Genomic DNA, 24863 nt, shown 5'->3' on the forward strand with positions numbered 1-24863 from the left:
CAAAGGTGCAGGATAGCTCCTTTAGAGTTCTGACTGAAACCCGGAGGGGATTCATTGCCCCACTGACATTGGAGCAACCAGCCTCCACTGTCCTAAGCGGTGGTCGTTTTGTGGTTTCCCAGCTTTTGTGCAGTTCTTACCTCATTCTAAAAGATCGTGATGCCTCTCCTAAGGCTTAGCTACTGGCAGGGAGAGGTTTAAACTAAAACAGGCTGGTATTTTCACCCCCGTGCCCCTTTGTCCCCATCCATTTTGGCTTCAGACCCTCCACCACCCCTGGAATGCAGCTCCCCCCAATAGTTACTCCAAAATGGAATTTGCCCCTTGGGTTGAAAGAGGTTCAACATCAACAACTAAGACTGGGAAGGGCCAGGTTCAAATCCCCTTACCTAGGACATGTGCTATGGGAAGCAATGCAATTTTGAGTCCACGTTCTCCATGTCTCTCAGCCTACCTAACTTATCTCACATGGTTGCCATGGGGATAAATTGGGGGGGGGGAGAAAACCATGTGAGCTCCTTGAAGATAGGTGGAATATAACATGTCATTAATCAGTTCATTCATTCAACGACACTAAACTAACACTCATCACACAGCCCAATAATAGTTCCCAAGATGTATCTTTAACCTGGGGATCTCCACTAAGCGTGGATTCAAAATTACTTTAGTATATGGGTAAACAACTTGCAGCACTCAGCCCAACTGCCAAAGCCCTCTACAAGTGGTCAGTTCAGACCTCTGGCAAGAACAATCTGTCCCTCCTCCTGCGGCCCATTGGATGGAGAGGAACAGGAGTGGGGAGGGAGAAGATTATAGGAGCCATTAGGCCATCAACTCCAACCCCCTGCTCAGCGCAGGAATCCAGTTTAAAGCATCTCTGAGAGATGGCTGTCTGGTCTCTGCTTGAATAACTCCAGTGACGGAGAACCCACCACCTCCCTAGGCAGTTGGTTCCATTGTCTGAGTGAAATATATCTTGCTGTAACGTAAGCATGTTATGTCATGTCTGACAGCCTTGGGTGACAGAGAAGGGGTGTCAGAAACTGAGAGAAAAGGTGTGGCCCTGCCCACTTATGACTGTGCCACCACTCACTGCTGGCTCTGGCCTTGCCCACCACAGGCATGTGGCTCCTGACAGATTATGGCCCTCCACAGAAAAAGGGTTCCCACCCCTTCTAAGCACACCGAGGCAGTTATCCTGGGGTAGATGTCTTGGGCAAATATGCTGTCAGGGAAATAAACTCATGGACAAAATTTGTGAGGGAGGAGGTGGTGGACTGAACCTCAAGAAGTAGGAAGCTGTCTGGGGGAAACCTGGTTGCACCGGTTGATGTGTCAACATACCTAAAGTTGCCTCATTTGTGAGCAGAAGCTGTTTGAATTACACAGGGATACTGGAAGAGATGGCTCTATGGCTGGCAGGTATTTTTCCACAATGGAGAAGCCCAAAACCCAGACTGGGCTCCTTCCACTTGTTGGTTTGGATTTGTTTGTTGTTCAGTTGTTAAGTCGTGTCCGACTCTTCGTGACCCCATGGACCATAGCACACTAGGCCTTCCTGTCCTCCGCTCTCTCCCCGAGTGTGCTCAAGTCCATATTCATTGCATCGGTGATGCTATCTAGCCATCTCATCCTCTGCCGTCCACTTCTCCTTTTGCCTTCAATCTTTCCCAGCATCAGGGTCTTTTCCAGGGAGTTTTCTCTTCGCATTAGGTGGCCAAAACATTTGAGCTTCTGTCCTTCCAATGAGCAGTCAGGGTTGATTTCCTTTAGGATTGACTGATTTGACCTCCTTGCAGTCCAGGGGACTCGTAAGAGTCTTCTCCAGCACCACAGTGCATCAATTCTTCGGCGCTCAGCCTTCCTTATAGTCCAGCTCTCACAGCCATACATTACTACTGGGAAAACCATAGCTTTGATTATACCAACCTTTGTCGGCAAGGTGATGTCTCTGCTTCTTACTATACTGTCTAGGTTTGCCATAGCTTTCCTCCCAAGGAGCAAGCGTCTTTTAATTTCATGGCTACAGTCACCGTCTGCAGTGATCTTGGAGCCCAAGAAAGTAAAATCTGTCACTGCTTCCATTTCTTCCCCTTCTATATGCCAGGAAGTGATGGGGCCAGATGCCATGATCTTCGTTTTTGTAATGTTGAGTTTCAAAGCAGCTTTTGCACTCTCCACTTTCACCCTCAACAAGAGACTCTTCAGATCCTCTTTGCTTTCTGCCATTAGAATGGTATTGTCTGCGTATCTGAAGTTGTTGATAATTCTCCCGGCAATCTTAATTCCGACCTGTGATTCATCCAACCCGGATTTCTCATGATGTACTCTGCATATAAGTTAAATAAGCAGGGTGACAATATGCAGCCTTGTCGTACTCCTTTCCCAATTTTGAACCAATCGGTTGTTCCAAGTCCGGTTCTAACTGTTGCTTCTTGACCCTCATACAGGTTTCTCAGGAGACAGGTAAGGTGGTCTGGTACTCCCATCTCTTTCAGAATTTGCCACAGTTTGTTCTGATCCACACAATCAAAGGCTTTAGCGTAGTCAATGAAGCAGAAAAAGACATTTTTCTGGAATTCTCTTGCTTTCTCCATTACTCAGCGAATGTTGGCAATTTGATCTCTAGTTCCTCTGCCTCTTCGAAACCCTGCTTGTACTTCTGGTAGTTCTCAGTTCACATGCTGCTGAAGCCTAGCTTGTAGGATTTTGAGCATCACCTTGCTGGCATGTGAAATGAGCACAATTGTGCGGTAGTCTGAACACTCTTTGGCATTGCCCTTCTTTGGAATTGGAATGTAAACTGACCTTTTCCAGTCTTGTGGCCACTGTTGAGTGTTCCAAATGTGTTGGCATATTGAGTGCAGCACTTTAACAGCATCATCTGTTAGGATTTTAAATAGCTCAGCTGGAATACTGTCATCTCCGCTAGTTTTGTTGTTAGTAATGCTTCCTAAGGCCCACTTGACTTCACTCTCGAGGATGTCCAGCTCAAGTTCAGTGACCGCACTATCATGGCTATCAGGGACATTCAGATCTTTCCTGTATAGTTCTTCTGTGTATTCTTTCCACCTCTTCTTAATCTCATCTGCTTCTGTTAGGTCCCTGCCTTCTTTGTCCTTTATCATGCCCATCTTTGCACAAAACGTTCCCTTGATATGTCCGATTTTCTTGAAGAGATCTCTAGTCTTTCCCATTCTGTTGTTTTCCTTGATTTCTTTGCATTGTTCATTTAAGAAGGCCTTCTTGTCTCTCCTTGCTGTTCTCTGGAACTCTGCATTCAGTTGGCTATATCTTCCCCTTTTTCCCTTCCTTTTTGCTTCCCTTCTTTCCTCAGCTACTTGTAAAGCCTCATCAGACAGCCATTTTGCTTTCTTGCATTTCTTTTTCTTTGGGATGGATTTCGTTGCTGCCTCCTGATCAGTGTTATGGGCCTCCGTCCATAGTTCCTCAGGCACTCTATCAGGTCTAATCCCTGAAATCTATTCCTCACCTCCACTGTATATTCATAAGGGATATGATTGAGGTCATACCTGAATGGTTTAGTGATTTGCCCTACGTTCTTCAATTCAAGGAGAAATTTTGCAATAAGAAGTTCATGATCTGAGCCACAGTCAGCTCCAGGTCTTGTTTTTACTGACTGTACAGAGCTTCTCCATCTTTGGCTGCAAAGGACATAATCAATCTGATTTTGATATTGACCATCTGGTGATGTCCATGTGTAGAGTTGTCTCTTGTGCTGTTGGAAAAGAGTGTTTGCTATAATCAGCGTGTTCTCTTGGTAAAACTCTATTAGCCTTTGTCCTGCTTCATTTTGTACACCAAGGCCATGCTTGCCTGTTATCGTGTTTATTTCTTGACTTCCTACTTTAGCATTCCAATCCCCTATGATGAAGAGGACATTTTTTTTGATGTTAGCTCTAGAAGGTGTTGTAGGTCTTCATAGAACCGATCAACCTCAGCTTCTTCAGCATCAGTGGTTGGGGCATAGACTTGAATTACTGTGATGTTGAATGGTTTGCCTTGGATTCGTACTGAGATCATTCTATCATTTTTGAGATTGTACCCCAATACTGCTTTTCCCACCCTTTTGTTGACTATGAATGCTACTCCATTTCTTCTAAGGGATTCTTGCCCACAGTAGTAGATATGATGGTCACCTGAATTAAATTTGCCCATGCCTGTCCATTTTAGTTCGCTGATTCCCAAGGTGTTGATGTTCAGTCTTGCCATCTCATGTCTGACCACCTCCAGCTTACCTTGATTCATTGATCTGACATTCCAGGTTCCTAAACAATATTGTTCTTTACAGCATCAGACTTTATTTTCACCACCAGACACATCCACAGCTGAGTGTCCTTTCGGCTTTGGCCCAGCCGCTTCACTCTTTCTGGTGCTACTTGGAAATTCCCTCTGCTCTTTCCCATTAGTATATTGGACACCTTCCGACCTGAGGGGCTCATCTTCTGGCGTCATATCTTTTAGCCTTGTGATACGTTCCATAGGGTTTTCTTGGCAAGAATCTGTGTCAATTCCCCTTGGCTTCATTTTCTACTCCAGCATTGCAGCTTGAAGGAAAATCAAGGCTAACAAGCTCTTTCTCCAGCTTTACTACCAACTGGCAACAAACTCTGAACAGGGCTTTTGACATCTCCCAGAGTTTGGGTGGGCGAGAATGGAGGCAAGCTAGTGAGTAGGGCATCTCCTCTGATCCAGCCTGTCCAACTGATTCAAAATGGTTCAGGATCAGAACCATAAGCCCAACCTGAAGCCAACAGGTCAACATCAATATCCCCCATGCACAAATATCTATCCCCCCCACCCACCCACCCACCCAACAGAGTGTCAGGATTCAAGTCTAAGTTTTATTGCCAGACTGGATAATTCATTGTCCCACTGAGATTTTCCAACAGCAGCTCTAATTAGCATACAGTTCCCTCAAAAAGCATGGAAAACCTCAACCGCTGCCTTTCTGTCTGTATTACAACATTTCCTGTCAGTGGAACAGATATGGCAATACATCCTTTCTCGTAGGCTCTCTCTAACACCCTGTTCTTCATCCTTGTGTTACTCTAACAAAGACTGGTTCTGCACGACGTGCTAACACAGTGTTGAACCACTGGTTGTTTGTCTCCCCCCTCATCTTTTCCCTTTACCTGTGTTTGGTGTGAGGCAATTGAGAGCTTTGCACTAAAGAAAATCATTTTGCTATGGTATATAGGGCATCCCTCCCTGAAGCAAAGATCTTTGCAAATCTACCCACAAAGTGAAGTTTCCTATGCCCACAAGTGGACAGACATAAAAACTAGTGCTTGTTATCTTGCAGGGGTGTGTGTGTGTGTGTGTATCTGGTTGAAACAGCCCCACATGTTTTTATATGGGCCTTGACAACCAGGAATTGAACTCTGCTTCATGATAAATGCTAATACCTAAACTAAGAGATGCTGCAGTCTAATCCTGCCTAAAATACATTTCCGTTGCCCTGAAAGCAGTTTAATCACAGAGGTATATGGATGTTGGACTTGGTTACTCAGTAATGGGAGAACAACACTCTGCACATGCTTGGGGCCACACTCTTTTCTATTCTTTATTTTTCAAAGCTAACCTCTGGCATTAAAAATAGTAAGTTAAAATAATATGTCATCATTTATTAAAATAATAAGTTTCCAGGCTTCAGGTTCAAACGTAACCTGGATGGCCAACCCTGCAATGAGGTCTGTGGCAGCCTAGCAGAAGAAGCCGGCATTGCTCTTCATGAGGGAGGTGATCAGGAGTCAGATGAAACTCATCCTCATCTTGCAGCCACCTTCCAACCCCTGGCTCAGGTGACGCCATCCGGACTCCCACTGCTTCACAATGACCCAGTCCTGCAGTAGGCAGTGCCTGGTTCATAGCCCTCATCAGCCTGCAAGGTAGCACCAGAAATGCAAGCAAGCCAATCCCAGAAAGAAAACACTCTGGAACATGTGGAGCCCTAGGTTAATTGCCTTTAAATACCCCCTTATCTCCAATTAGTGTGAGGTTAATTTTAAACACAGCATGCTGCCCAGTTCTTCTGATCAACCATACAAAAAGCAGGTGCCTCACACTAACAAATGGGCTTAGAACAGCCAAAATTTATTAAGTACTAAGAGCTCAGAGCAACAGTCATACATTAACATGATCATGGAGGCAACCCAAATGTTTGGCCTCATTTGTACATTACAACCACCAAAAACCTGAACCAGGTTTGGAGCTAATGAAGTCACTTGTTAGCAGTCTCTTACCTTTCTATGAAGAACCAGCTTTTAAGGAGAGCTGCTGTTTCTGTGATCTATGGCATGGAAGCACCTCGGTCAGTAAGTTTGAAAAGCGCCAGTCATAGTTCATAGCTAGCTTTCCATCAGAAAGGAATAGAACTGCAAGCTGTGTTGTGCAATCCTGTACTCTCTTGGTGGGATTTACTCTAAAGCAAATCCCACCACGTTCAATGGGATGAACCCACAGGTTCATTCGATTGCAGCTGTAATCAGCAGATTAATCAACTAGAGCTTTAGCTGATTAATCAGTGGGAGCCAATATTAAGTAGTGAGGCAGAGGGTTAAGGGTACATTTGTTAATTCTCTATCTACCCTTGTTCCTTTGGCACCGGTGAATCATTATAATAGGGAAAGAAAAAGAAAATGCAGTATTTCCCTATAAAATAGGTAGTATGTTTTAGTTATCAAAGTGTAAGGTCTCTCACATTTCATTCAGTGCCTCAGAAAGGCACTTTCATTCAGGTTTGGGTAAAACATCAATACATATAGGTTTCATTAACTGATTAATCAGTTAGAATGCAGATGGTTAATCAACTTAGAAAATATTTCATTGGGTGAGAGAAAAAGTGAAAAATGTTTTCTTCTCCTGCTAGAAAATATAATAATTTTTAATGAAGTTGCTAGTTGGGTCTATCATTTTGTTTCCAGTGGACTGCTGTGGTGTCATTCAGCATCATAGCAAATGCTTTCTCAAGAAACCAGTGCCCCTACTCTATTTACCACAATGCACTCAATGAGCCCAGTAACAAGAAACTGCATTATGCTCCCATGACCTGGAAATCTGTCTCTAGAGGCATTTTAAATTGGACAGTTGGCTAGGAAAGGTTGAAGCCAAATGGACTCTGTTCAGTCAAGTCAACGTGACAATACTCTCGACATTTCAATTTGCAAAACAGGACCTTGCTAATTCACATATAGGAAAACATTCCACTTCCCATCACCATGAGGTTATAAGAGCAGAGACAGCTGGCAAGAGGGCTCATTTTTCCTCCCTTCCTCTCAACAGAAGGCTGTACAGCAGTTTCATGCACACCGGAAAGTGGAATAAGTTACTACAACAATGGACTTGCAAACAGTACTATATAGGAATGATATTTGAGTAGGCAACCCTTGGGCTTCCTTAAAAATGGCACGGATCCACAAGCTTGCAAGATGCCCCATCATTCCATGGGACATCTGAGGGAGAAGGGTGGATTTGAGAAGCCAAGGTGTATGGCTACATCCAAACTGGATAACTCTAGATCAGCCTCCCCCAACCTGGTGTCCTTGAGTTGTTTTGGGCATTAGCTCCCATTGGCTCCAGTCAGCATGGCCAGGAATCCTGGGAGTTCTGGCCCAAAATATCTGCAGGACAACCTGTTGGGAAAAGCTGCACAAGGTCACATATTGCATTCTATCCTTCCCGGGGCAGCAATATTATGATGGGACTAGTGACTAACTAGACTGGGCTGGAGCCTGACAAACCTCTACCTATACAGCTGCCTTGGGTCAGCCACTTACAGTGTAATCTTACTTGGAAAGAAGTCCCATTGAGTTTAATGGGAGGGACTGCCAGGTAAGTGTGCGTAGGACTGCAGCAGTGAAGCAGGGCTGGAAAACTGTTTCTTTCTAGTCCCAGGAGGAAGGATTCCCGATCAACCCTTATGTCTGACCGAATTGTGTTTTACTGACTTATATTAAGCTAAAAGGAAGAGGGGGAGGGGGATGCTTTTTTTTTTTAATTCACTCTCATGATTTTTAGACAACTTTAAATTGAAACCTTCAGGTTTTTTGTAGAAGTAGGTAGAACTCGATTGGGCTACACTTCTTCAAGTTCACCATGGACGGCAGGAGTGGGAGAAGGAGGAAGAGCAAGTGATAGAGGGTGTGGGTACATGGGCCAATTAAAACGTTTTGGTGCCTTGGAGTGACTTTTCTAAAATGCTAGTAGTGTGTTGTGATGCCCATGCCAGAGGAGTCTCCTCCCGCTCATCGTCTGCACACAGTGCCAAAGATATACATTTTTTCCAGCTGCATCACTGTGAAAGAGGTGATGCTATCTCAGAGTACATCAAAACGGAATTGTCAGAAGGCATCAAAAGAGAAAGGATATCTCTGGGAATCTATATCCATGTGCCAGCATGATTGCCCTTGCCCACGTTTCTATTTCAACCTGTGCTGAAGTCTCACATAACCAAATCACCACACACACAAACTGGACTGAGCTCAGATAAACCACCCACATTTTGGCTAGGCCATGAGAGGTGCTGAAATAGACACATCATGATGCATGTGTACAAGAGAATGACGGCCGTGAGGCACTGAACTGGTGACGTGAACAGGCCCTGCACCGAGGTCAACAAGCAAAGCTTCATCCTGCCAGGCAATCAAAGGCATCCCTTCCCATGAGGTATATGGGGAGCTGACTTGTACGGAGTTGGTCCATCTAGCCTAGTATTATCTACACTGGGCTAGCAGTGGCTCTCCATAGTTTCAGACAGGAGTTTTTCCAGCTCTGCCAGGAGATGCGGGAAGCTGGGCCCTTTGGCATGCAAAGCAGGGGCTCTACCACTGAGCCCGCCCTTCCCCATTGCTCCATGTCACTTAAATCAACTAAGATGGGAAGTGAAGGATGAGAAACAAAAAACATAATACACATGGCGTAGGTGATTTCTAGTGCAAAAAGTAGTGATCAGGCCAAGGCAAACCGTGAGGGTTGTCAATTGGCTGGAATTATGCCCTCCTGGCTGGCCGAGGATGCAAGTCAGAAAAAAATCCAGCAGAGCTGTTTCTGTGGTTAGATCACTTTCATACACTAACGCAGCCTTCCCCAAACTGATGCCCTCCAGAAGTTATGGGCTAAAACTCCCAGCATTCCTATTGGCCATGCTGGCTGGGGCCGTTGGGAGTTGAAGTCCAAAACATCTGGAGGGCACCAGGTTGGGGAAGGCTGCACTAGAGTGTGCCATGTTTAGGAGTAATGGTTGCATTTGTACTGCAGTATTAATATTATTGCTGATGACAAGGATTTATATCCCATTCTATTTCAGAGCCGCTTGCATTAAAAAAAAAACCCAATGCAAAAATATTCTGGGCTAAATCCAATGTTTGTCTTACTTAGAGTAGACCCACTGAAATGAATGGGGCTTAAGTAAGCCATAGCTAACTTAAGTCCCATTCATTTCAGTGGGTTTACTCTAAATAGGACTAACATTGGCTTTAACCCCCTAAAAACATAATCACAACACATATATCATATAAAAATAGTTTAGAAGCAGCTGCCACCAACAAAACAAAAATACAGCTCCAGATTAATCTTAAAGATGGCACAATTAATTATTACATTTCTAGACTGCCCAATAGCCAAAGCTCTCTGGGCGGTTCACAGTAATTAACTCTGCAACAGAAGTGTTCCAAATACAGCCTGTTAGGCCTCTTTAATAGGATTAAGAAGTCACAGTACTTTACACTTCTCCCACTTCTAAACTCCACAGTTCCCCACTCATCTCATTATAATGTTATATTGACCTGGTTCATGTGTAACATCAGCCCATAGGTTGTTTAATCCATGAATTGGTGGGGCTATGTTGGAGCAAGCCCACGGCTTCCTACATGCTTACAGCCTCTGCTTTGCAATTGCTTCCATCAGCTGCCCAGGAACACCCCGTCCTGCCCCTGGACTGCCTGATACAACGCGGGCTGGGCAAATGCGCTATGTGAACATGAGCTTATTCACACCACACCACCACATGGCCATCCTCTACTAAGGGGTGCGGAGGTGGCCGGTGGCCTTTGGAAAAGCACAGTTAATCCCAGACACAGCCTAGGCCTTTCCCACTCACTGGAGTGGCTGCTTGCTGCCTTCTTGTCCTGGGGCGCCTCCTCCAGAGCCATTGATGTCCAAGGCAGGCAGGCAGCAGGGAAGGGGTAGATTCCAAGCTCTGCAGCACACGCATGGAACAGGAACATTCACTCCCCCAACCTGGTGCCCTCCAGATGTTTCAGACTCCAACTCCCATCAGCCCCAGCCAGTGTGGCCGGTGGTCAGGAATGCTGCAAGTTGTGGTCCAAAACATCTGGAGGGCACCAAGGCTGCCCTACAAAAAGGAGAGGGGTCCAAACATGATTTTTTAAGAAAATGCCCTCCCGCTTAGAAGAGCACTCTGCATATGGCTTAGAAGGAAGCAGCCCAAGGTGACCCTCATATCGTTGAAAATATGTGTGACTTGCAGGGTCTGAAGAAGGCAGCCATATCTATGGGCTCCTCCATTTAACAACAAGGGTGCTGTAACAAGGAGGGTGCTGTTGTGCCCATGTCCTGCTTGCGGGTTTTCCATGGGCAGCTGGTTGGCCACTGGGTGAACAGGATGCTGGACTAGATGGACCCTTGGTCTGATCAAGCGGGGCTCTTCTGATGTTCTTAAGGGACAAACCACTAGTGGAGTATGAAGTGTTATGTTGGAAACAATCTAGAGTCAGTGGACCGCAACTTATTCACATACGTATGCTTCAATGAAAAACAAATGCTTTATGCTAAATGTGTTGGACTTCATAGATGCCAGTACACACGCTGGTGGGTTTGCATCTGCAGCGCCCTTTGTGCGGTTTCTGGTATGAGATTGGAAGAGGCAACGGTGTGATTATTTTCAATTAATGGAAACCCCTGTGTACAACATACAAGAGCCTTCCCCAACCTGGTGCCCTCCAGAAGGGCTAGCTGGTGCATGCTGGGAGTTGTAGTCCAACACACCTAGAGGGCATCAGGCTGGGGAAGGCTGGCATACAATATACAATTCAGAAAGGAAAGCATTTGCTACACATGCACCAAAAGAACTCTACACATGTAGATGTCATTTGACAACGTATACATAGTTTGCACACTATTTCCTGCGGTGACCCTTGACAGCACTGCTGTTTGGAAAGCACTGCTGCATACAGTAATGGGGAAATTCTCAATGGACTTGGAATCTACATTCTTAAAAGGAGGGTTTAAAAACTTTGACTGAAAATGCAGTGACAATTAATTACGCACAGCGTAAGTTCAGTGTCACATTAGATGGTGGCATATTTAACTTGTTATAATTTTGTGATTGCAGAGATACCAGTAATTCACTCTTGCCTGTCCTTCTTTATTCACTAATAAGAAACTTACCTGTGTGCATTACACTATTGTGAACATAGGAAATGAGTAGCCATTCTCCATACAATTATTGCTTTCTAACTTTTGAGCCTATGGAATGTCCGTTGTTTTTGGCTACCCCTCCCCTCCATAGAAAACCTATTTTACACTACTAAGAACTGAGCCAATTTAGTTTGAGAAAAAGGGGAGGATATACTTTCTGCAAACCCATCAGACGAAAGAGCATATCAGGGCCACTTCACACGTTAAAGATGTGTCTGTAAAAGATTTTAAAGGTGCCTGTAAAAACGTGCTGTCTCGACGTGACCAGTATGTATTTGCAAATGCATGCAATTATTCTACAGGTACATACATTAACTAGGGCAGCCTTCCCCAACCTGGTGCCCTCCAGATGTGTTGGAGTATGACTCCCAGCATTCCTGACCATTGGCCATGCTGACTGGGGCTGATGGGAGCTGGAGTCCAAAGCATCTGGAGGGCACCAGGTTGGGGAAGGCTGCACTAGGGAGCTGAAATTGGCTGTGGTTCCTCAATAAGCATGTATGCTGTGGCACACAAGGGTTTGTTGCTGTGTAACATATGAAACAGCCTATGGAGATAGTCATCAGCCTCCAAACTCAGAGGCTGAGGACTATCCAATGTAGGGCAGCTGGAGCATGGAGGTGATGCTCGCCTTCATGCTCTGGCCACCCTGAACTTTTGGCTAGACAGGCAATTTCGTCTGTCTAGCTGGGGAGCTTGAGAGTGGTGGGGGGAGGCTGTGCAGCACAGAGGAAGCTGCATAACATGGCTTCTGCGGTCTCCGCCCCTCTCCTCCCCTGGGACTGTCATCTTTTCCCCATCTCCACACTCTGTTTCTGAGCATGGAGACGTAGCTGGCACGGAGAGAACCAGGGGAAGAAGTGGGGAGCATGGTTTCTGGGCTCCGAGATCACAGCCCTGGTTCCGACCTCAGAGCCTAGAAACTGAAAAATCCTTTGTCCCCCAGATTCTGTCTAGGGGACACAGAATTGCTCCCTCTGAGGTGGGACACTAATTGGTTACTGAGGTCAAATGGGCTCAAAAGCAAATGGCTACAGACTGACCAGTGGGTCATTTCTTTAAAAAAAAAAACAGTGCATCAGGGGCTCAACTTTCCTAGAAGCCACATCCTTTGACCTGTAGTCCATGAAAGCTAATTCCACAATAAATGTCAGTCTACCACATGACTTGTTTAACCTTTAACCCGGAAACCCGGAGGCCAGAGTTAAGGCAGTCAAAGTTGGTTATGGAGCTTGTCTCTCCCTCAAATCAAGTCCTGAACATGATTATTTTTTAAATAATGTAGGTTGGCTATCAGGAGAGGGTTTCTGATACAAACCCAATTCTGGAACACAAGCCTCCAAGACCAGACCTACAGGCACAGAATTGTAGGGGATTCAAGTCAGAATTGGATGCATATCTGAAGGACAGGCTTGCTCCGCTGTTAGCCCACCAAAACACATCTCTTCCTCTCAGTTCTACCCATTCCATGTGCAGACGTTGGCTGCTTCCAGCAGGGGGGAAGCCAATGGAATTCTACTGCATCAATTTCTCTTTGTGCACCTGCATCAATAACATCAAGCTGTGGGACATGTCTGTATTTGTGTATCCATTGCAGAGTCAGAGGCGACAGTTCAGATCTGTCTTTATTGGTAAAATGAAATCAGAGAAATGAACTGTAATTTATAAAATCCAGTGGACTATAGCCCCACCCACTCAGCTATGGCAACAGCCACTGGAATACAATGGGAAATAGCCGATGGCCTTGGAAATGTATTCAAAATATAGAGAGCTTTGTCTTAGCATCTTGACATTCTCATGGCATCAAAATGGCCTCTTCTCTGAAAAGGAATCAGGTAAAATAGAACCACGGGAGATCCACTCTGTTGGCTTATCATTTTGAAATGGTGATCTCTTATCGCACCCATGAAGCCGGGCTTTCCTTCTTAAGAGTCTATCCGCCTCTTCTCCAATTATCATGTCATCTTCATCACCGCACTGTCACATGATGACAAGGTCAGATGTCCTTCTCCATCCAGAATATGGGCTGCCCTTTCAGGTCATGATACGGCGTGTCTAGAAACAGCTGTCCCTGGGCTTGGCCCCCTGAGGGGCTGGAAGAGGCAGGCTTACAGGAATTTGGCTGGCCCAGCAGAAGGGCCATTGGGGGAGGCCCAGGAGGAGGAGGGGGCAGAGGAGGAGGAGGGGGCGGAAGAGTTGTGGCACTAAAGTAGCTCGCAGGGAGAGGGACGGAGGGTGATGGGGAGGAGGGAACAGAAGTGCTAATGGGCTGGAAAGAGGAACTGTGGGGAGGGAGAGAAACAGGAACAGTCACTGAGTGAGAAGAACTGGCAGGAGGCAATGGCGGGGGCATGGGGGGAGGGGCTACTGAGCAAACCGGGGAGGAGGAAAGGAGTGCAGCCTGTCGCAATGGAGGGAGATTTGCTCCTGATCTGCTGCTACAAGATGCACTTGCATTATGTTTCCCAGGCGCTGCATGGAGTTCCCTGTCATGCCGAGGGGGAGAGAAGCTCTCCAAAAAACCCATTGGCACAAGGGAACTCAGGAATCCTGCACACTGAACAGGCGTGGACAAGCTATAACCCAGGTGGGCATAAAAATGCTGCTTGTCATGGGTGGTGAGGTGCAGGCGCCGGTAGCCCCGGGATGTGGCATAGCTCTCGACAGCTTCCATCAACTTCCGACCATAACCCTTTCCACGGAGGGCCTTGGCGACCACCACCGTCTCCACAAATAAGCTCTTTGGCTGGCCAACCACACGGGACAGCCTGGCATGGCCCAGGAGCTGGCCCGGGCTCTTGGCCATCTTCCCACCAGCCGGGTCCTCCACTGCCCTCAGCGTCCGAATAAGCACCAGGCACAGGGGGAAGCTGTCGGTGGACCTCTGCAGGGAGTGGAGGCGGGAGGCCCTGCTCCTTCGCCACTCTTCGTTGATGAGCTCAGCACAGGCCTCCAGGAGATCGGGCCTCTGGTGAAGGGGGACGGCAGCGAGCATCTCTGACACCGAGCCCATTCTTCACACTAGCAGGGAACCAAGCGATGGAACTTTGCAAGGGACACAGAGAGCTTGGCCCGGTCCTGAAAGCACAAACACAATGAAGTGTGCTTGCAAGGCACAATGGGTACCAAGACAGCTGGCCCTGCCTGTGACACTACAGGGACACCCGAGCTGCTCTGTGCCTTGCCTGGATTCCGCCCAGCTGGGAGGAGTGTCAGCACCCTCTCTAAACAGCCCATTACATAAAGCAAAGGACACCCGATGGGAATCCATTGAGCAGCCGAACACACAGGGAGGCAAATGCAAGGTGCCCAGCCACTGAAGGATGATGAGACATTTCACTCCCCACAACGGCTGGGTCTTGTTCTCCCTAGGCAGGGGTGGGGAGGGTGCAGCTCTCCAGATGTGGTTGGACTGCAACTCCCATCAGCCTGAGCCAGCATAGCCAATGATGAGGGGTGAGGGGAGTTGCGTCCAAGCACATCTGGAGGGCGGTACCCTCCCCACCCCTGCCCTAGAGTTTTACCCTGAATAGTGCAACGCACATCAAGCCAGCATCGTCCACTGCGACGACATCTAGGAATCACTGTAGACTCCAGGCCCATCCCTATAGCCTCCTTCTCTGAGCCTGTCTCTCCCCTCCCCCTAACAGCCACACGGAAATTACCATGTTATGCCTCATTGATCCGGATGTGTCCCTCTCAGCTGTACAGAGGTAAGGCACCCTCCTGAACAGGGCAGGCGTCAAGGGTAGGGATGGCTGGGCGCCTGCTGAGGGCCCGCACCCCAGCAGGGGCCCACTGACAAGGGCCCCCTGGACTTGCTCCCCTCTTCATCGCAACCTGCTTGTTCTCCTGCCTCTCTCTCTGGCCCAGACAACAGTGGTGGTGGTTAAAAAGAGGAGCAACAGATGCTGCTGCCTACTTGCTCCCTGGCTCTCTGCCTGCCAAGCACGGAAGTGGAAGCAATGATGGGTAAGTGGGTTTGATGGTTTCTAAACGGTTAGCAAAAAGGTGAACTTCCAGCATGTTTCCACATTTCAATCCACAAACATGAAAAGAAGCTTTTATTTTTTAAAAAGAAGAAACATGTTCTGTACTCCATGAGACTATTGCAGCCATGCAGATTCCTGGGCAACATAGCTGTAGGCCAGAGAAGATTTACTGATCTGGAGCAACCCACTGTAGATAGACACCCAAGTCCAGTTTGGCTGCTTTACTTTCTTGCAACAGTCCAGTTGGGGCCCTGACCCAAGTCAGCATTATTTAGTGAGCAGCTTTACATTTAAGATGCTTTTACAGGACCTGAGGTGGTTGGTGGTTTCTCATCAGTTCCCTTCAACAAGAGATCCAAGCTAAGCATAGCTCACATTATGTCTCCCCCGTTTCTGTTTGCCTACATTGCCGCTCATTCAACTGAACATTTGACTGGAATATTAATTAACCCAGATTTCCCCAGCCTGGGGTAGTATCCAATGTTAGTCCTATGTAGATAGACCCACTGAAATGAATGGGTCAAGTTCGTCGTGGCTAACGTAAGTCTCCTTCCTTTCAATGGGCCTACTCTATGTAGGACTAACATTGGATACTGCCCCTGGTGCCCTCCAGATGCATCAGGCTGCAGTTCCCATCATTCCCAGACAGCATGGCCAATGGTGTGAGTTGCAGTCCCACACATCTGGAGGGCACCAGGTTGGGGAAGGCGGAGTTGACCAACAGTATCTCAGAACTGTGAACAGCAGTTCGTTGTAAAAAACAAAACGAGCCCCCAGCAACACAGCAGACTCTTGTACCCAAAAGGATTTGCCACCTCAGCAATGGCCACCTCCCATGTCCATTTTTGCTTCATTTGGGGCATGTGGGAACTGGCCATGGGACAGTGCACCACTTCCTCAAGAATCTCCCAGAAGTGGACTCGGCATGTAGTGTGATGAAACATTCCCCTAACCAGTGACAGATGAGCCACAGTCGGTTTCCAGAATTAGCTCACAGGCTTATTAATCACACAGGACCCTGGGTCAGCATGTGATTTTGCAACCGGGGTGCGGTTGCAGCAGTCTGGGGTGAAGACTTTGGCAAGCCCCCAAGTGACTGCAAGCAAATCTAGCCACGACTCTGTGCTGCCTGACACACCTTGGGGGAGGGGGCATTGCGGGGGGGACACACACAAACAAACAGCGGAGGGAGGGCTTCCTCTTACACAGTTCAAACCCTGTTTTCCCTCCCTCTTACTCTCTCACATGGTGCAGGCAGTTGCTTCGCCATGTTGTCTCATCAGAATAGCTGGGGGGAAATCAGGGAGAGAACGGACCCCCTTTCTTGCTCATTCTCTAGGGGGCTTTTCAGAAAGCTCAAGCAGCCAGAGAGGCTGCATGGACAGAACCAGATGAAAATGATAAAATAAAGAGCGCACCCCCCTCACCTCCACTCCTCAGCCACCTCCTTACCGTGAGGTAAGCACTGAAGCCCTGCACCCTGAGAAATTTTCCCCAAACTCTCAATCCTTCCCACAATTTTCAGGTGCGATTTCTTTTCATCCCTCCCCACAACAAATGGTCAAAAATAAATAGAATGAAAAATTTAGCACAGTGCTAATCTCTCCCCCCTTGCACAACTTTTCAACACAGCCTGTGTTACCTTTTCTGGAAAAGTGTTGCACACACAGGCAATTTCCCTTGCCAACTGCTAAAAGTTTCTAGAAAAGCCACACGCTTGTGGAAGGAAGTGTTGATGTAAATGGCTTTCTCAATAAAGGCTAAAAGCACCACAAATTATGCCTCCCTATCAGCCCAGACTGCAGCTACTGGCAAACACCGCTCCTCTGACAAGATTTAGCTGTCCACCCAAAATAATTAATGTACATCTCTTAACATTAATTTTGGGTAGTGGCCCCCAGTTATGGAACAGCCTTCCTAGAGAGGAGGTCCCCTAACACTAACACTAACCCTGTGGTCCTTCCGGCACCATCCTGTTCACCTGGGCCTTTTAAATAATTTATGTGTGCTGCACTTCTCCATTTTAAAATCTGCTTCTAATTTTGGGTGCTCCGAGTTTTGATGTAGGATTTTATGGTGCTTCTGATTTTGTGGTCTTATGTTCTTTTTTTATTTTAAATTATTTTCATCTTTATTTACTGTAAGCCACCCAGAGAACTTTATGTTATGAAGCAGCTCACAAATGTCATGAATAAACAAATAAATAAATAACACCCTGGTATAAACTCTTGCCAGGGACAAGAATCGGCCCAACAACCACAAAATATTTTGATCTTCTCTTACAAATATCCATTATTCATACCAAGTATTTAACACAGGACTTTTCCAAGTGCTTCATGTATGCTATTTTAGTTACGCTTACAACAGCCTTATAGGAGAGGCTACAGCTATCTAAGAAGGTGGAAGGAAGCTGAACAATAATGGCCTACCTGAGTGTGCAACCGATATAAAGACTAATATAAAATTACTATTGAACTGTTTTGATCTGCTGATGTTTATGTTTTGCTGTGCATTGCTCTCATTGCTATTTTCTTACGTATTGTAACTTGTAAGCCACTTCAGGCAAAATCTCTAGTGGAAAAGTAGCATACAAATACATTGATGATGATGGTGAAGATGGTTTAGGTGAGATTTGAACTGGGAGTTTGCTGATCATAGTTCATTTTCTTAACCACACGCTATACCAGCTCCCTTAGAATATCACGCACGTCACAAAAAGAACTTTTACAGTCACTCTGAACCTCTTGTGCCATCTGTGAGTGTTGCTAACGTGGGAAAGAACGCAGAAGTGAAACTTAATTTACCAATTCTCATCAATATAGGTTTTGCATTTTCATTACAGATCGACTTAAGCATAATGTGTCAAATCGTCTATGGCGGGTGATCACCATCACTAGCCCGAGAATATACACACACAAAGCATCTGTGCCTAAAGTCATACACACGGCCTTGTAGGCACAGTACAAGACTCCAGTGGAGAGGGAATGAGAAAAGGAGAGAATCGTAACACAAGGGACACCTGCTGCATCACTCACAGACTTCTTTAGAAAGCGCTCTAGTGGGGATTACCACAATCAGAAAATAGCATAATCCCAGATAAGTAGACTTAGGGCTAAACTACACGCTATATTAAATGAATAGCGTGCAGCTGATCCTAACTTCTTTTTTTTTACTTTAGTGTAAGCACATGGGGCCTCAATCCAAAACAATACCGCCACATGCAGGTGGTGGGGGTTAAACCTTCCCACCCAGCTGATTTCCCACCCTAAATTCCACCCCACTCATGCAGGGGCTAAAGAAAAAAACCTCCTTTGGTGCCAGTAGAGTTTTTTTTCTTTCTTTAGCTCCCAGTGGGAGGGAGGCAAATTTAGGGGGGAAGCAATTGGGTGGGGCAGTTTAACCATCCCATACCTGTGTGCTGTGGTGCCAATCTGGATCAGGGTCACACACACTTACACTAAACTAAGGAAAAAGTTAGGATCAGCTATACACTATGCATTTAACATAACGTGTAGTTTAGCCCGGATAGTCCTTCCTATTTACTGAAAACCCAAATCATGAGACAGCCATTATAGCTGTAATCCCAAGTTGTAATCCGAATAGCTTTTCTCACAACATTTAACTGACCCTTCCAGGGCACTTGGCAAGATCTCTTGATATCAGGGACCCTGGCTCTAGTAATAACCTGACAATGTCATCACAACACCCCAGAGACAATCCCACACAATATATGACACACTGCTTCCTTTCTACTTCTAACCATCAAACATCTACAGTGCCACCTCCTTTTCCTAACCACCAGCTGGGCACTGGGATTCCATACCCCTCCTGCTTAAAAACAATGAAACACTCCATAGGCCTCAGAGAGGAAAAAAGGCTTGAAAAAATTCCATTCAGTTCAGTCACAACTAAACAGCATTGGATGGGAATCTCGCTATGCCACAGGATGAAGATCCACAGCCTTATCCACCTTGATGTTACCCAGGAAAACATCCCTCATTCCTCAGTTTCTACCCTTTCCTCTCAGAACATAGCAAACCCATGACAAAATATAGACCCTGGTCCCCACCTTTCAAATGCAGAGACAGGCACCAAATCCATCTAACTTATGCCTCACTTTTCCCAGATTTATACTGCGTATTCCTCTCCAGTACCTGACTGAGTCTGCCATCCAGGAGGCAGGGAGTAGGTTTGCTGCAGGACCCCTCTATATTACAGAGTCTATAATAAGACCAGGAGGGGAAGTAGTAGTATGAAATACCTGCAAGGAACGGGAGCTGCCTGCAGCACTGCTTCCCTCCTTTGGTGCTTCTGCTTGCAAAGTAAGGCCCAGGAGAAACTGTCTAAGTGCTTTCACAAGAACATGACAGGAAGCTACACATGCTCCTGCAGTTCATGTCTTCTTTTAAAGAGAGAACTATGTTTATTTGACTATGGGAGGAAAACCCTAGTCATGGAATGTAAATTGTGTGTTGCACAGCCCAGCCCTTAAACCAGTCAAAGGCTGACACACTTCCCAAAAACAACATCAAGAGACAGTAGACACTTTATGGGGTTCTCACATGGATGTCTTCAGCCACCACAGCTGGCAAATCCAAGTGTAGGTTAACCTAGCACCCAAGTGCATGTTTCCTTTGGGAAATGGGCTGATTGAGATTCAAAAAACCCAGTCTCTGATAAACAACCATGCATTTAACTGGGGCAGTATCCTGTCCTATTATGAGTAGAGGATCAGGGTTAACAAGGATGGAACAGCCCAGAAAGAAGGGCAGGCAAGGCAGACAAACTAGACTTACTGCTTCCTGTGCCCTAATTCCTTCCCAATGCTTCCATCTTCAGGTTAGTCCTATCATGAGATTTCTGGTAGTATATTGAGCCTTTGGGTAATTTACAATCTTCTACTCTGTCTTGCTGCTGCCATGCCTTTAGCCTAGTGCCTTGCTTATGCATGCTCCCAAGTTCATATCTGTATGAATACACATGGCAGGAGTGAGCAACCCTTTTTTCCCATTGAGGACCATGTTCCCTCAGAGGTACTGCTGGCAATGAATGGGACCAGACCCACCCCACACTCTCTTTTTTCTTAAAATCATAATCAAACCACAGTTTCTATCTTAAGCATCTCAAGAGAAAGAAAGAAAGAAAGAAAGAAAGAAAGAAAGAACGAACGGAGGGCACTGATGATCTTTAGTTAACATCACCCAACTCACTTTCGCACTCACTCACACATCCCATTCATCGATTCACACCACTCACACACATACATTTCATTCTCTTGCCCTACTTTTCTCTCTCTTCTTCCCCCCTTTCTTTTCTGTCTTTCTTTTAAAAAAGCAAACCTCTCTCTCTCTCTGGGTCACTCCACTTTTGCCCCTCCTCCCCCTGCTAAGGACTCACCACCTCAATGAGCACTTCTGCCCACATTAATCCAGTTAATCCAGTTGTGGCAGCAGTAGCACCCTGCTACTGCTGCCACAAGAATGACAGACTAGGAGGTGCGTGCGTAAACTCAGAAGCTTTCGCATGTAGCAGGGTGACTAGAAAGGACGCTATGCTGCTCTAGCTGCTGTGCTTGAGCCCCTGAGCTCACGTGTGTGCCTGCTTCTCTCTTGTTGTCCTTGTGATGACAGCTGGTACAGGAAGGAATGGAAAATTCCCCGGGTGGCACCATGGGCCACATGTGGCCCGCAGATTCCCCAACTCCAATGTAAGGGATGTTCAATAGTGCTCAAAGTCAGCAATGGATGGATCTACACAGCCAAACGGAGCTTTCATTGCTAGAGTTCTAAATGGAACTAGGGGATTGGGAGTCAGGCCAGACTATCCACTGGGCAGAACTAGGATGTTGCCAGTGCGACAACTGGTGGCTCCAATGTCAGTGGGGTGGTAAATCCACTCTGGGTTTCAGTCAGAACTCTGAAGGAGCTATCCAAAGTGCTTGGATAGCTCCTTTAGATTCACCGCCCCACTGACATCGGAGTCATCAGCCTCCACTGGATGTTGCCGTGAAGTCATTCATTCGGCCAGGAAGCGTGTTGTTTACAAGGCCTCAGAGCACAGACAGCTTGTTCTTCTGTTGCTGCCTGTGCTGCCTCCCAGTGTCAACACTTGGTGAGGCACATGGAGGAAAAACTGCCTTGTCACAGGTAAGTCAGCGACACCCCTGCTGCCAGCAAACACTCCCTAGCAAAAGGTCACAAAACTCATGGAAACTGGAAACAAGAGAAGGTGGATAGACTGTCCCCAGGCAAAGAGGTGGTGTGTTTTCTACCACCATTATGTACCTAACACAGCTTTTCCTGCTCTGAAATGAAAAATACCAATTAGGCTCACTTCCCTTCCGGACCCTGGCTTCGAGAATACAGAATCATATTCATGTTGGGGACACAGAAAACATTCACATAAACAGCACCTTGAATAGCTTGGACTGCTATTTACCCATTGTCAGATGGGAAATAGAGGGGGCACAATCCAGTTAAAGTGAATCGTGACTATGCCCCATTGAAAGTAAAGGCACTGACAGCACAATCCCATACATGCTGACTCAGAAGTAGATCCTGTTGAATTCAGCGGGGCTTAATTCCAAAGAAGTGGGCATAGGATTGCAGCCTTGAAATTAGTTACAACCAAGTCCCCTTTCCTTTCACTGCTTTCAACTTGGCTTAGTTATGACTAACTTCTCCTGGATTGTGGCTAGTGAATAAGCATAAGATGCAGTTTTCATTCTGTATTTCCGCAATACAAGGCAGCCGAATCACAGGGACCCTGCCCTGTATCAAGGGTGGGGGGGCAGTGCCCGTCAGCAGACAGGGCATTGGGCGCCCACTGTTGGTGACCGTTTGTCTCATCTGAATCCACCACACTGCAAACTTTGTACTCAAGGGAGGACTTCGGTGCCACACAGTTTTATCCAGGTTTAGATAGAAAAAAGTCCTATAACTCTCAGCATTCCCTAGCCAGCAGCATTTCTCACACTCATTGTAGTTTATGTTATTCTGAGTAGGTAACATTTCATATGCACTTCACCCACAGCAGTAGAGAGTGGAGGAGCATGACCTGTTCTCCACAAGGTAAAACTATTCAAGCCCTGGGTATTTGCACCTGTTACACAGACTTGTGGGTGGTCGGGCCCTCTTGGTAACATCAGGACCCGCCAACCAACACATCCCTTCCCATGGATGAAGTGATCTTTCAGTGTGGTTTCTGGAAGCAAGATTTCCATCTCCACCTCACCACCCCCAAAGGTTATTCTGTCCAAGAGTCATGCTGCACAGACCAATGTCTAGACCCAAAAGAGGGAATGGTCAATAGATCTCAGCTAAAATTATCACTGTCTGGAGAAGCCCTACTCAAACATTTTCAACCACTGGAAGGGGAGGGCCAAAAGTCACCTCTATAAACAGCATCATGCAGAGGAATGGTGAGCACATGCCAGTGCTTCTCACATCCCACCCTCTCCAAAATAGTGCTCCATCTACTTATATGCTTTATCAGTTTATTCATTTTTAATGTGCATTTTGCAATGAATATGGACTTGAGCACGCTCCGGGAGAGAGTGGAGAACAGGAAGGCCTGGCATGCTATGGTCCATGGGGTCACGAAGAGTCGGACATGACTGAACAACAACAATGTGTCTTTCACCTTCTCCAGTTAAGCTCATTGACAAGCCATTGAGACATGAAGGCCTGGAAAAAACGGGGCGGGCGGGATGAAAAATTGGGAATAAAACCATTTCCCCCAAATTTCCCAAAAAATTCAGGGAGGGGGGGAGCAGGAGAAAATGTTCTCCCCTGTGAATCTGTCTACTTCCCCCACATTTTTTTCTGGGCCTTCACATCTCTAAGCCATCCATATCAGCTGAATTCAAATTAAACCATATGTGTGCACAGTGCAATCCTACGCATGCATAACTAGAAGTGAGCCCAACTGGGACTTACTCCTAAGTAAAAGTGTATGGGATTGCTGCCTCCGAGGTCTACACATAAAGAGAACTGAATTGCAGATGGGCTCTCATTCTCTTTCCAGAAAAGTGAACACAGCAATTCAAGTAATTACACAATACAGGATTTAGGAGTGGATACACTACCGAGAAGCAAGGATTGTGGCTAACCAAAGTCCATTGCCCACCGCAACATCACCTCCCCCTGCCCCCAAGGCAAATCCAAAGGCTGCTATTTGAGTCAGCATGACTTGCTCTGCTCCACGAATACAATGCGGTGCCCCCCTCCTCTGGATATTCATTATCAGAGGATGCTAACTACAGGCTCTAACTGGGCCTTCCCAGCCTGGTGCCCCCCAGATGTTTGGGACTACAACTCCCAGCATTCTTGACCTTTGGCTATGCTGGCTGGGACAGGTGGCGCTGGAAGGTGAAAACATCTGGAGGGCACCAGGTTGGGGAAGGCTGCGTTGAAAGATCTGGTGAGGGAGCAAAGAGTCTTCCCAATACCAGGCGCAAGGTGTCAGCAAAGCACCAGGCTAAAAATGGTCCTCTCTCGCCAATCTAAGGGGCTATACAGGAACATGCGCTCTCTTGACGGCAGACCTTTCCTCGCTGGCGGATTCGGAGAATTAAGAGGCATGTATAGCAGCCCTCCCCAACCTGGCGACCTCCAGATGTGTTGGACTACAACGCCCATCATGGCTGCGGGATCACGGGAGTTGCAGTCCAACGCATTTGGACGGCGCCAGGCTCAGGCCGGGGAAGGCTGATTTCGAGTATGATTCGCTGCCACGCATTTCTGCGCGCAGCTCAGTCGATCAGCTCTTGCAAAGCACCTGGCCTTCACCGCCAAGTCGGATCCCCCCGAGGGTGCGGGTGCGGGAGCGGTGCGCGGGCACGCTCTCTACCCCGCGCCGCCTCCGCAGAAACCCCTCCTGCTTTGCAGAGATCCAGGTCCTTTTATGGGCACAGCCTCCAGCTTTCTCCGGGCGAGGAGAGAGATGCCGCAAGCCAGCCCCGGGCCACCCGCCTTCCAGCGCCCCTCCCCGGCCCTCCTCGAAGGGGCCAAGCGAAACCCCAGCACTAGCCCCGTCCCTTCCCGACCGTGGGGCTAGTGCCGCTGGAGGTGCCTGCCTCCTGCTGGCAGGACCGCTAGTCAGGAAGACCCCAGCAAAGCCTCCTCCGCGCGCGCCAGCATCGCCACCACCCTCCTTGTTCTCGGCCACGCGCTCTCGTGCCATGCGCGGCCCCACGAGCAGCGGCGGCGGCGAAGAGGCTCCGAGAGATACTAACATGCTAGCAAACGGCACGGCGCGCTCCGCTTCCCCGGCCGCCCGCGGCTTCCAGCGCACCGCTCGCTCGCCGCCTCGCCCGCCCGCCCGGCCGCCGGCCCGCCGGCCCGCAGCGAGGAGAGCGAGGGAAGAAAGGCGCCCCGCTGCTTCCTCGGGAAAGCGACGTCGCCGTCTAGC

The 24863-nt window shown here is 47.3% G+C and overlaps 2 protein-coding genes across 4 annotated transcripts in view; both read right to left on the minus strand.

Annotated features, from left to right (window-relative positions):
• The window catches only part of HYAL3 (hyaluronidase 3), a 32672-nt gene extending 7872 nt beyond the window's left edge, over positions 1 to 24800 (minus strand). The window contains exon 1 of one of the 3 annotated variants that reach the window (XM_084839625.1): positions 24688 to 24800. The gene's annotated coding sequence lies outside the window, so the exon portion shown is untranslated. Of the gene's footprint in view, positions 1 to 1344; positions 1415 to 19713; positions 19854 to 24687 lie in introns of those variants that run through there. The other 2 variants (XM_084839623.1, XM_084839626.1) reach the window with 2 other exon arrangements.
• Positions 13068 to 24800, minus strand: NAA80 (N-alpha-acetyltransferase 80, NatH catalytic subunit). The gene is made up of 2 exons (XM_084839630.1): positions 24688 to 24800; positions 13068 to 14538 (listed from the first exon to the last, which is right to left on the minus strand). The coding sequence occupies exon 2, from the start codon at positions 14471 to 14473 to the stop codon at positions 13457 to 13459; it is 1017 nt and encodes a 338-aa protein (XP_084695756.1). The 5' UTR covers positions 14474 to 14538; positions 24688 to 24800; the 3' UTR covers positions 13068 to 13456.
• Positions 24801 to 24863: the final 63 nt, after the last annotated feature.

The sequence above is a fragment of the Heloderma suspectum genome, chromosome 2 (assembly GCF_057233095.1).
Source record: "Heloderma suspectum isolate Gila_16-S chromosome 2, 16-S_ref, whole genome shotgun sequence".
Taxonomy (NCBI): Eukaryota; Metazoa; Chordata; class Lepidosauria; order Squamata; family Helodermatidae; genus Heloderma; species Heloderma suspectum.